Source organism: Onychostruthus taczanowskii, unplaced genomic scaffold (genome assembly GCF_017590055.1).
Source record: "Onychostruthus taczanowskii isolate IOZ18803 unplaced genomic scaffold, ASM1759005v1 scaffold20, whole genome shotgun sequence".
Taxonomy (NCBI): Eukaryota; Metazoa; Chordata; class Aves; order Passeriformes; family Passeridae; genus Onychostruthus; species Onychostruthus taczanowskii.
In genome coordinates, this window is record NW_024499240.1 from 3,468,331 (window position 1) to 3,481,775 (window position 13,445).

Sequence of the window (13,445 nt, forward strand, 5' to 3'; positions counted from 1 at the left end):
GCACAATGTGTGCTTCAACAACTTCACCTGTCAGCAGGAATAACTCCAGCTTCTTGCTTTTCCCTGGAGAACCAAATTTTCTTGCCCAATGTTATGCTTCAAGTATGGCAATTTTTCCTTTCTAAGAGTCAGAGATTTCATTACAAAATATACCTAAGGAATCAATAGGAAATCAGTCAAGGTCTGCTTTCTGCAGAGAAAAGCCTGTCTCATGCCACACTAACAGAAAACTATGAATAGAGCTCAGATTTTCCTTATGTGATTTCTTTTCCAGTAAGGTTCCCCACATGCTGTGTTCTGAGAGAGTTGGAGGATACTCTGTGAAGAAGGGAACTTATTGGGAAAATTCCCCGTTTTAATGTTTTCTGAGATGCGAAGCAGGTTCTATTCAGCTTTCTGAAATTATTTCTGCAGTTCAAAAGCAATTTACTGAGAAAAAAAAAAACAGCAGTAGAGAGAAACTCCTTTTATGTTTTTCTCTCCTATTCTTGCATGGCAAAGGATTGCTACCCACAATAGCAGGATCCCTGACCTGACAGTGATTGAGCAGTGTTTCCCTGCCACAGGCTTTGCATGCTGATGGAGTGCTGTTCTGTAATGATTCCAACCACACTGCAGAGCCTACCATTAGAATCAGGCCAGACAGAGCTATGCAGGCACTTCTGGCAGGCTTGCCCCAGAGAGGAAATTTTTGCCAGCCACCTGTTGAGCCCCATGTCTCCAGCAAGATGCATGCACATCCCGACTGCCCCAAGAGTGCTGAAAGTACAGTAACGACCAATACGCAGCCTGAGGCACTCACAAGCAACAAAAGAAAAATTTCCAGGCCCAAGCCAAAGGGAGCCAGGAGAGAAACGCGGGGAAGAGCTGCCTACCATGCAGAGGATGAAATAACAACTCTGCAGTTCTTGTCAGGGACCAACCACATGTCACCAGCCAGTCTGGGACAGGCTGCCATTACCATCATCCACTCAACTGTATGGGCAAGATCATTTCCAGCTCCATCCTACCACTTTACTTGGTTTCCTCATTTTTCATTTCCTACTCATTCAGTTACTTTCAAATCAATCTTCACAAGAAAGCTTATTCATTCATTTTGCTGCTGAAAATGGTCTTTGCCCAAGCCTCCTTGCTGACTGCAGCACCTGGCACCACAGAGCAATGTGAGAGAAGAGATATGAGAAGGGAAAAGAAATTCTGCTGCCATGTTTATGCAGTAGTACAGAGCTGGATCAGAAGTGCCCACCAGATTCTGGGCCAAAGATTAAGCAAACAAGACACCCAGCAGTCACACGTTAGCATCTGTGCCCATTCAAACTCTAGAGATTCTGTTTGTACAGTTTGTAGTATCTGAACATTTATTTGAGAAACACTGAAATTGGTTTGTTCCTAGCATCAAAAAACTGTTCCTAGACTAGTAAAAATAATTTAATCCCTGACATGTTTATACATAAAGAGGTATTTTGAGAGATTAAGTCACAACAACAATAACATCGTTAACATTCAAAAGGAAAGCTGGAAGTCTGAAGCAAGCTCTGTTAAATCAACAGAAGGACTCCTGATTTCACGACAAAGCACAGATCAGTGCTTTCAGCTCAGTAGATTAGTTGTCCTTAATGAGCCTTGACAGTCCCCCAGGCTCTTTAAGTCACTATATATAGCCAGCAATGCTTATACAACATAGGTAGGTGAGGCAGGCATAGAGCATAGCCAGAAGATTAATACCAAGTACATCCCTAAAATAGACAGATCACAGTACAAGTCATTAGCAATAGCAGGGAGAAGGGCCCTGCTGATGTGCTGATTAGGAAAGTACCACCAGACACAGAATATATGAGATTTATTTTTTAACCAACATGCAGGTCTTGGAGCACAAGTTTATGAGCAATATATGCTCTGACACTGGAAATAACTGGTGAAGGCAACTTATGAGCACGTGGAAGTATAGACTGAGCTTGCAGATGTCTCCCCAGAATGTGAGTAGAACTTACATTTACTGTTATAGTGAGCAGTACCTATTATATGCATTTGCAGGATATCTAAGAGAGCTAAGCATTTGTTTTCTAGTGCACAGACAAGAGACTATGCAGTCCCTTCCTTTCTAGAGTAACTTCAACAATTGCTGCTTATCTTAGCACCTACAGGGTCTGAATAAAATGCTAACTCAGAAAAGCTCTTCCCAATATGTGGAATCTTTCCCTACTTCAATTTTCAAATATTGGGTTGGTGACCTAAGATTTTAAATGGTTTTGCTTTCCTGGGGCTTTTATGATGCTGCGGTAAAAATATCAAGTGGAAGCCATACAAAGAAGATATAATCAGAGTTTTCATCAGCTGAAAACTCACTGTGCCAGACTACATTCATCTCCCTACAAAATGCTGTGTAGGAGAGTTTGGAGATGTCTTTCTTTTCAGGTAACATATTAATAAAGATCCTAACTTATTTGTTGATCACCAAACTAAATTATCACATATTTACACAGCATACCAAAAAGCACTCCTTTGCCATGAAATAGAAGCGCAAAGCTCTGCATGTACAGAACAGCTCAACTAAGAGATCTGACGTTTTGTGCCTGCCAATTTGTTCAATTGATTAACTGAAAACTAGAGGTTTGTAGCTATGGAAGAGCTCTGGAGAGCTGTTGGATGATCTTTTAGTGGGCTGCCTGATATATCTAAACCTGCCACTCTGTGCTACGTGAGTGCTCATCCTGAAGAACCACAGTGCCTAAATTTCCCATTGGCAGTTCTTCCTCAGGATGCCTGGCAGGCTGTTCTACCCATTGCAGAGCACTGACTTCTGGAGTTTTGCACTGCCTGCACAGTGGGGGGGTGAAGGAATCCAAAGCACACACAGGCACTGCACATCAGCCCAGCCTGAAAATCTGTGGCAGAAGCAAACTTCCTGTGGGAGTAAATTAACACCCTCCTTTGATACGGTGTCACGTGCTTCGGTTTCCTTCTGTGCAGAGCAGCAGAGGGATGCTGTACGTTGCAGTCATCTAGGGATCTTAGAGGGCTCTCAGTGCAGTCATGCTGCTTTTCTCTAAAATCAATTGCTTTTATAATGGCACATGTGCAGGCACGAGAAGCCAAGCTCTATCACACAAGTTCTCAATTTGCCAGGCAAATATCAAAGTTTGATGGAAAACAGAATTTGCCTTTAGTTATTTACTGGCTACATTATTAATCCAAATGCAATATTTATAAAGATACATCAATACTCTTGAAATATCATGCTGACATTTTCTCTGGAAATGCACTATTTGCCACTCCATACAGCTATTTCAAAATCAATACGATCTTGGAAGCCAAGTGGCTTTTTTTTTTGGCTTTTCTAGAACTTCACAATTATCAAACAAGAGATATTTTGGATAACATTGCACATTCACAGAATTAGAGGATTTTCTTGTAAGAGAACTTTAACTGAGACTTTTTCTCTTGGTCTTGACCCCAGGTTCCTTCCAGTAATGACATCATCTAGCAGAATACATAAGGCAGAAGGCTCTAGCAGAGCAAAACCTACCACGATGCTCAGGTCACAGTGTTACTGCAGGAGTGCTAGTACATGGCAAGAACTAGGCAGTTAGGAATTACAGACTTAGTAACACTGGCCCAGGGCTGACAGGGAAAAGAAGAGCAGTGGAGACTCCACAGTGCTGCCCTCTCAGCTGACTCCCCTAGAGTCTTTTGTCTTAGAGAGCTTCTGTGCCAATTATTGCTACATAAACAGAGTGGCTAACACTAACCAGAGCAATCCCTGGTGTTTTCCTGACAGAAGCCAGGTTGGCATCCTGGCCAAACACTCCAGGGCTTATCTACAGGTCCCTGTTTCAAATTTAACTTGCTTTCCAGTAGTGCAAGCTCACTGCCCACTGCTTCCTCCCTACAGCACAGCCAAGAAAGGAAGATGTGATTTACAAGTCCTGTTTTCAATTAGGTTGTTTGCCCAAAACATGAATTTTTTTATTTAATTTTGTATTGGAAAAAAGGAAACTTGAGTCCTAAAGTTATTTATATGTATCACTGCACTAGCTTGCCAAATACCTTGCTGTGATTTAGTGGCACGGGGTTACCAGAGTCTGCTGACAGCAGCTCCTCTCTCTTTTTGTGTCTAACACTGCTCCAAATTCTACATGGGCAGTCAAAAGAAATGTCATTGCCTGGCACATCATTGCAAATGGACTGGGGGATCCATGATCAGCTGTTACAACATTCTGGTTTCAGACTTTATTTTACACTACAAAAGCCTTCATTAGCCTGAGTGCTTTCACATAGTTGTGGTGGCACTTTCAGAGCACTCTCAAGTCCTCTCGGAAAATAAATGTCACCAACATAGGGAAAAATTAGAAAGATGATTTGAAATTGCACATATTCAGGAACACTGCAATCCTTGTCAAATTTAACGGGGACATTCACAGCAAGAAAGCCAAGTGTCTAATCAAAGTACCTGAGCTAGAGGGCTGGTTACATCAACCTCAAAACAACAGTGAGATGGGCCACTAAAATAAGCAGTGCAAACATCCCAAAAATTTGGGATTTCAGTTTTCTTCTCCTTCTACTGCAGTTTACTGGAGGGCTTTCAGTGAAAGCCCTCCTGTAAACTGCAGTAGAAGAAGAAAACTCTTACCTGTATATATTTGCTTAAATAAGTGGTTTAAAATCAGAGATCATGAGTCCATAGCTCAGAAGTTCATGTTGATGGCTACTAAGGCACTCAAATATCATTAAGTGGTAATGGATGTTGTCACTTGTTATTCTTTATTAGCTTTGTAACTGATTTAATTATTTAATGAGAGTTCAACATCCATTCACTATCAGATTCTGAGATTTCTTTCCATACCTACTTGGTGACGTGACAGCAAAATGTAGGGTCAGAATAAACACAAGTCAGTTCATGAACTCAGTAGGAACAACAGACAGGGTCTAGCAAACAGGCCGAATATATTGAGCTTCCATTAATATTCATATCTTGAGATAGAAATAATGTTACACAGAAGGCAGCCTTTAAAAATGTCACATTTTAAAGGGGAGATGTCTGCACATCTACACATATGTAGGTAACCATAGCCTAGGTGACTGCTTAGAACCTGTGAAAAAGTTCCTCTTAACAGGATGTCTGGAATGTGCTTATTGGATGTCCCATAAATATGCGCTTTAATGAATTAATTTGGTTTAGTTCTTGTAAAAACCAAAATACAAACAGAAAACTAGTAAGCAGTTATCAAGGTTAGGAAACCTTGAGTTTTCTCAGTACCTTTTTTTTTTTTAAGGCAACATCTCCAGGCATTTCCACATTTCTTCATACAAACACACTTTCTATATAGTATGTTCTGCTGTGCTTTGTATCACTGCTAAAGAGGCAAGAAGTGACAGAAGATTCAGGCACTGCCCCAAAGTCTATCTTGTCTAAAGGGCAGAGAACAAATCACTTACTGTCACACAAGTCACGTAACACAAGTCACATAACAAATTAGTCATCAGATCCACCACTGCATCTTACACTTCTCATGAGTTGTTCTCGGGGTCAGTCTGCTTCTGTGTTACAGATCAGAAAAGCAGCCTGGGTAACATCATAAAAGTGATCAAAGAGAATCATCCCTTTTCCCAGAGGAATTTCTCTCTCTGTTATCAGCATAAATAATGACCAATGTCCACAAAAAAATACGTTTCAGAACTGATAAGGTCATTCCTTTCAGTCTGCAATGTCCTTAAAGGACAGAGCTGACTAGAAAGTCTGGTCAGCAAAGCTTGAAAGCAGTGAAAATCTATTGAAGAAAGATACAGGTTTTGTCAAGGCGCATGTTATTCATGGATCCTGATCGCATTGTGCCAAAGCTCCTACTCCTGCTCTCCTCATACAGTGGGTCTGAAAGGGCTGCAACCAGAAACAAAGCAGGAGTTGTGTCTCAGGAAGCTGGAGGGTTGGCTGAGCACATTTGCTTCACTGCACTTCTACATCATTAACTTTATTTGCTTGTAGCTCTCACTTTCAGACTTACTGCACATAGCAGTTTTGGCTTCCATACTTTCTCTTATCATTTACTGGATCATCAGAGACAGATACAGAGTGAGAAACCTGGATGGAAAGCATATCTTTATAACAGGCTGTGACACGGGACTTGGAAATTCACTGGCTAAATGGCTTGACAAAAAGGGATTTTGTGTCATTGCTGCATGTGCCACAGAAAAAGGAAGCCAAGAGCTGCGGTGCTGCTCTTCACTCTCACTGAAGACAGTGAATCTGAACTTAGCAGACTCCAACAGCATTGCCAGGGCTGTGGTGTTTGTGACTGAACAGACAGCTGGCAAGGGTAAGTGACAAGGCAACTTCTCAGAAAGATGACTCAATATAACCAAATCTGGTCTAGCTAAAACTTCTGTTGCCTGTCTACTCACTGCAAAGGTATTTTTAATCTCACAGATGAAACACATTCACTCCTCAGTTCTGTCATTTCTCAGTTCAAAGATATTCTCTCCAGCAATGCTGCCCATTGCTTTCACCAACAGGATACCTAAAAATCTATTGGCTCGGTCTGTTAAAACCAGATCATTCCCAGGCGTGCTTTTTAAACTCCTTCTGGTGCAGTTGAAGAATGTCAGGGGAAGGAAGGTACTAACTGGTACCAGAAAATTTTCTTGGCAATTCAGCCCACTCAATTAAAAATGGTTAATTCAGGGCTTCTGCAGTCCTCCTCTAGTAAAGAGTATATTTTTGCATGCCTGGATAAGTCTGACATTTGCATTGTACTCAACAATTGTACTGACTACAACAGTTAAACACTTGCAATTTCAGCCAGTTTTGTTGGAGTTGTTACAGAAGTAGCTCTCACTACCCCTATCATACACCTCTAAGCACTCCTGTACATGAAGAGGAGCTTGGATACCTATGAGACTTCTGTGATGGGTTTGGCAAAGGCTAAAAAGATCTGCCTGGTAAATATATTCAAGTGTGGCAATACCCATTTATCAGCATTGATAGCTCAGACTAAAGGCTACCACAGGGCATCACAGCACTACAGCTACCAGTAACACACAGTTATACCAACTATTCAATAGGCTTATTAATAAATTAAGTACCTAAAACAGCAAAACATGTATCTTCTACCATAAGACTTTCTCCTCAAATCTTGTTAAAGGCTTTTGGTCTTATAATGAGTATTCCAGACCATTGCTGAATGCAGAGATCGAGAGCAAGTTTAACAAAATTATTAGTACTTACCACCTCCAGCAGACTCTTGCTCCCAACTTGTAGAAAGCCACACGTTCTCAGCCAGGATAGTCACTGCTAATGCTTTCACCTCAGTGTGTAAGACTCTTTATGGAGGCTGAGTGCTGGACTTTCAGCCTCTCCCCTCAGGCACAGGCTGTCCCCAGCGAACTCTAGGAAACGTCACTACTTATCTGAAGTTCCTCGAGTAATTTAGAAAGGTAGTAAAACAGTATTATCAATACACAGGGCTAAGCTAGTATCTTTAGAAGCATTGACTAATTCTACACATTTGGTTCAGACCTTTAGACCCCAAACCAGAACTATCATTCTCTCCACTTCTATGCATAATATTTGATTTTCACAAGAATACGAATGTGTATTAGGAGCCTACAAACCTGAGCGGATCTGGATAAAGCCCAGCATGGTGGCCCACATCTCCAAACAAAATAGTTTTCCTTTAACACTTTAGCCATGCTCTTCAGCAAATTCTAACATGCATACAATATAGACCATCCAAACAAACCCCAGATAATTGTATTCATCTCACTGAAGCTTTTGCAGACTGTATGCTTGATTTCCAATGCACACATGATACTCCAGGGTAAGATATTGCCATATGCTGAAATAAATGGTTTTACCCTTCTAGGGCTTTTTGGCTTGGTGAGCAATGCTGAAGGAACAGCACCTGTAGGACCCACTGACTGGCTGAGGATTGAAGACTTCCATTCGGTCCTGGATGTTAGCCTGCTGGGATTGATTGAAATCACACTCAAGCTTCTGCCACTTCTGAAAAAAGCAGAGGGAAGAGTTGTCAATCTAATTAATGCCAAAGGTCTCATGGCTTTTGTAGGGGGTGGCTACAGTCTGTCTAAATGGGGCATGGAAGCTTTCTCTGACACCTTACGGTGAGTAGCCAGAAACACATGCATGGATCCAAGAACAGATTCCAGACATGCTAAGGAAGGGTGACTGTATGTTTGCCCATTTTGATTTCTCTCTGGATATCTTGCCTAAAGGGGAAAAGGAAAATAAGAGGACTGGTCACTTTTTTAAGATTTCAGTCTCCAATACTATGGACAGACCCAGCAAGGAGCTGCACTTGGAAAATTTTCATGTTCCAGACAAGTTGTTAGCGTGCAGATTTCAGGCATGTGAATCCAGCGCATATCTGAAAGTAAATCAACAATATAGCCTGGTCAGACATCCAGTTTCTTGGGCAAGTTATACTTGCCCATATACTTTGCTGTAATTCTCCACACCATTCTGAGCCGGGCAATTCCAGACAGCAACCACACTACCAAAGGTAATTGTAACTTCAGAAAATTAAGCTGAACACCCTTTGCTGAAACAGTAATGCTGCATTGCTTCTAGAAAGCTAAGGCCCAGCCCAGTGAGTCAAGTCTTCATGAGTCAGAACAACTAGGAAAGCTGGTTTCAAACCATTATGAGTACTTAAAGAAACCATATCCCCAAAGAAATAGAAACTCATAGCTAATATACATGTGGTTCCTTTACACACTGTAGAACGTGGCTTCCTTGGTCTCTTGAGCTGTCCAGCAAGACAAAGATGCCATTTTCATCCCAAAGGAGTTGCACTGCAACTTGAAATTACATAGAAGGAACTACACTCTGAGGAAGCCCACTAACCTTTATTGTATTAACATTTAATCATTTAACCATAGCCATTTAGCCATAGGATAAAGTTCTAATCCAACTGAAAATTGTTTTCACTTTTACATTTTCTCAGACACTTTAATAATCTACTGTTGCTGTGAACTAAAATAATGCAACAGTGTATTAAATTGTCTAAAGTTTTAGTATGATAATACATGACTAAGATGCACCTAGCTGTTACACCCTTTGCAAGAGTCCAACATAAACCACACAGAGAATTGTGAATCTACTTGACACTGCTTGTTTTCTCTCCATTGTCTGCTCTGCTTTTAGAGAACAAGTACGCTGCTATGAATCTAATTTGAACCTTTCAAAATAATTCTGATGAAGATGATCAAATTCTCAAATATTAATGTGACAGATTTTCAACTTACTTATGATTCATAGTTGTGCCATTATTGGATGGTCAGGGAAATTATTGGGTTTTTTTCCTTCTAGGATAGAAATGCGGCATTTTGGAGTGAAAGTAAGCATTGTTGAGCATGGTTTCTTTAAGGCAGAAGAAGTTAATTCAGGTATCATTGAGAAATACCTCTTCAAACTTTGGAACAGACTGACTCCTGAGATCAAGGGCTCCTATGGAGAAAAATACTTAGTTGAATGTAAGTAGAAAAAGGATTGCATGAAAGCTCAGGGGGGATATTATCAAAATATATAAATACCTGAATTGAAGCTGTAAAGACAACAGAGCCAAGCCCTTTTGAGTGTTGTCCAGGTATAGGACTCAAGGCACACACTGAAACAAAGGATGTTCCTGCAGAACATTTTGTGTGAGGGTGACTGAGGAGTAGCACAGATTGCCCAGGGCAGCTGCGGAGTTCCCCTCTTTGGAGATATTCAAAACCATCTGGACATGTCCTGGGCAGCCTGGTCTAAGAGACCCATCTTAAGTAGTGGGGCTTGATGCCAGAGGTCCCTTTCGACTTCAACCTATCTGTGATTCTGTAAACATTTACTAGACCTCATTAATGCTCATTAAGGACCCATCACTGACTGTTCTTTACTACATGTATGTTAGATGAGGCTAGAGATATTAGTTCACACATGAGACTGGTGAGATACAAGGTCATGCTACCTTTCCTTGTCCCTCAGTACTTACAGGAATGAGCTGCTATGGCCATATGCTACATTTATTGTTTATTGGTATCTGAAAAGTTAGTGCAGTGTGACACAGAACATACTGTATGGAACATCTGGCTCACAGTATGTGCCAGGGAGGTTTTTGTTTATTGGACTTCTGGGTGTTTTGTAGCCTTTACTGTCTCTGCTTTGCTGTAGTTATACTGCTCTCAGCACTCAAGACTGTAGTTTAAAGCAAGCCTGAAGCTGTAGCCAAAGCTTTGGATATAGAGAACACTCTTGCAGAGATGTTGTATGTAAATGCTTTCAGGATTATTTTTTTCTTTACAGATATAAAAGCCCAAAGATCATCAGTGAAAAGACTGTGTGACTATGATATTTCTAATGTCATAAAATGCATGGAACATGCCCTGATAGCAAAGTACCCCAGGACACGATACAGAGCTGGATGGGATGCAAAGTTCTTCTGGCTGTTTCTCGCCTACGCCCCAAGCTGTCTGTCTGATATGCTGTTGCGTATTACATTTCCAGCTCCAGCAGAGAGCAGGAGACCAGTTCATGGAGTTCTAATGAATGTCTAGTATTAACACAGTATCAGCTGTGCAGAAATAAATATTTATCCTATCAAAACTAGACGTCCTCTTCTTTATCAGTCATTAGACTGTTAAAATTCTTTTTAGAAGACACTTTCTCCATCCCTCACCCCACCTTACCTGAAATTCTGAGTTCACAGGTAGACTTGTAAATCCAGCATGTTTTTGAAGGCTGTTACTCAGAAACTATACCTCTATAGGATCTGCATTCATAAAATTTTCAGCTACAAAGCTAGTTAAAACTATTCACACAAGACATGAAGTCAATAATGAAGTCCAGCTATTGCAGCATATTCCAGAAATTACAATTATAGTATCTGACCACTTGATTATTTAATTCTGCAGGAAAAAAAACCACAAGAAATTTTACAGATATGCAATTCTAGGAAAAATCAAAACTTAACTGTTCTATGCAAACAGAGCATCAAAATGCATACTTTAACTGTCTTCCTAATATTTGTATAGTTTATGAGGAAAATACAAAAACAATAGGCCATTGTATTTCTTTCGTCCTCAGTGTGTTTTGCAAGTTAAAATTATTATTATTTCACTTATCAGATGAAATAGGTCATTAGTGTAGGCTACAGCAAATTCTTTCAGTTGTACAGAGCATGTTCAGAATAGCAAAACATTAGCTGACGTTACTGTGCCTTTTGTACACTATTTCTGTCTCTTAAGCTGTTGGCCAGAGGCTCACAAATTGGTGCTCCTAGAGATATTAAAATTGAAGGGGTAAAGGTTTTATTTGCTGAAGTGCTGTGCTGGTGATTAATCATTAATGTGCAATTCAATTAAGCTTAAGAAAATACCATGTGCGGGTCAGAACTCCAAACATAAGAAAAGAAGTTTCATCACTATGTGTGAGAGGGCATGTGTGTGTGTTTGCAATGGGCAAAAAAAGGACAGTATGTAAAAAGGGATAGTAACCTTCAAGTATTTCACTGAAGTTCTATTCTCTAGCAAATGGCTTCAAGAATAAATTTATTTTACTTCATCTCACAATAAATACCTGCAGAGAGAGAAATCTTTCTATCTGGCCTGGCAGCTCTCAAGAGAATGTATATGAAAAAATTAATGGTATAATTTATCAGCTCTATAATTGTAGAATACAGACAGTTTTTGAAATCTCTAAAAGTCAGCTTTCTTTGAAACAGAGTGTCCAAAATTTAAGAATTCAAGCAGGGTCTCTCCTGATAATGGAAAAAGAATACAAGTGAAAAATCAAGTTACAAAACTTCTGTTGTACAAAGTACCAAAACCTAAATTTTACATAATCAGAAGGGTATTCAGTAGCTATGCTCCTGAGAGGAGGAGTCCCAGTTGAAGCTTAGGAATCCTTCACCATCAGATATGCTAAACAACCAAACCAACACACTACCTAACTACACGGTAACCCAGGGTTTTCTTCCGTATCTGAAAAGTTAAAGTTATTACAGGGAAAAAACCAAAAACATTTCTGACACATGGCTCACATATTAGCAGTTTTCACCAACACTGGTTCCAAATCTTTGAGTTGACAAAGACTATTCCCAAAACTGACACTACTTTTTCTCGTGGTATGCAACTGCAGGCAAGTCTTTTGGAAGGGTCAGCCCTGCCTTCTCCCTTTAAAACCTTGTGAATTCTTTCCTTAAGAACAGCACCTTGCATCTCAAAGAAATCCTTACAGATGAGTCTGCTGTGTTGCAGAACTCTAAGGATTTCTACATTAATGCATTCAGAAAAAAACTTTTTAAAAACACATAATGTGCTTAAAAAAAAAAAAGCATCAGATTCTGACATCAGATATGAAAGGCAATTGAAATAAGATTTTAATCACTTATGTCCATACTACCTTGATTGTCAGTCTCTCAACAGTATGTTTCCTGTTTCAAGGGCCAATTTATTGAATGTGTGTAACAGGGCAGCTTTCACACTTACAGAGATACTATGTCAGTATCAAGACATCATCTGACAGGAAGAACTTTGACAGCTGTGTGAAGCAGTAAGCACTATTCTTATTTGACTTTATCTAAAGCCTTGTTGTTTTCATCTCAGAGTGCACGGTAGTCTCCACAACTGAAAAAAGTACATAGAGCCTCGACACAAATTATAGAATAGGAATGTGATAAAATAATATGTTTATTAGACTTATTCAGCAGCATCATTTTCCAGTTGTCTTTTCTAATCAAAGTATGTTACAATGTAATTACAAGCATTGTAATTAGAAATAGCATATATTTTGAGAATTTAGATATAAAACAATCAAATAGCAAAAGTTGCAATCATTATAAATTCAGGAAGCTTTTGTATGAGTAGCTAGCCAGGAATACTGAAGAACATGGTCCTATAATCAGAATTTTCTCAAATGGTTCATGTTGTGGAAACTATCTTGGCTAACTAATAGAAGAGCTAAAAAGATCAACAGTATAGTCTGATGGAAGGTTAGAGGAAAAACCAGATAACTACAAAGACTGCATTAGTAGAAATTGTTTCCCTTTCTATCAATATCCACCTCAGGAAATAAATAGTCAATAAAATTAAATTTTCACATTAAAAAAAACCTGAAGGATTTCTGAAATGAACCAATATCTTTCCTCTTTTGCTGTTTGGAAATGAGCTGTTACAGAAACCTAGCTACTTCATAGTACAAATTAGTTCCAGAGACTCCAGCCAAGAACAGAGGTATCCCATCAATGAGCAAGAGAAAAGCTCATTAAGTACTTGTGGCACTAAAATCTAAATATATCCAGTCTTCATAGGAGCACTATTAATGGAATTGTGTTAATTGGAACCTAGAGGAAAGGTGTCTTGTAGATTGAGAGGAAATTACGTCAGGCAATTAAAATATTGTAAGAACAACATTTTGCACAGGTAACTATTCAGCACAATAATGCTGTATTGAC

General features: G+C 39.6%; 1 protein-coding gene across 1 annotated transcript; it reads left to right on the plus strand.

Annotated features, from left to right (window-relative positions):
- Positions 1-1,928: 1,928 nt before the first annotated feature.
- DHRS9 (dehydrogenase/reductase 9) lies at positions 1,929-10,548 on the plus strand. Its single transcript, XM_041403564.1, has 5 exons — positions 1,929-1,976; positions 5,984-6,314; positions 7,860-8,118; positions 9,326-9,489; positions 10,298-10,548. Exons 1-5 carry the CDS (start codon positions 1,929-1,931, stop codon positions 10,546-10,548), a joined length of 1,053 nt encoding a protein of 350 aa, XP_041259498.1.
- The last annotated feature ends 2,897 nt before the right edge of the window (positions 10,549-13,445 follow it).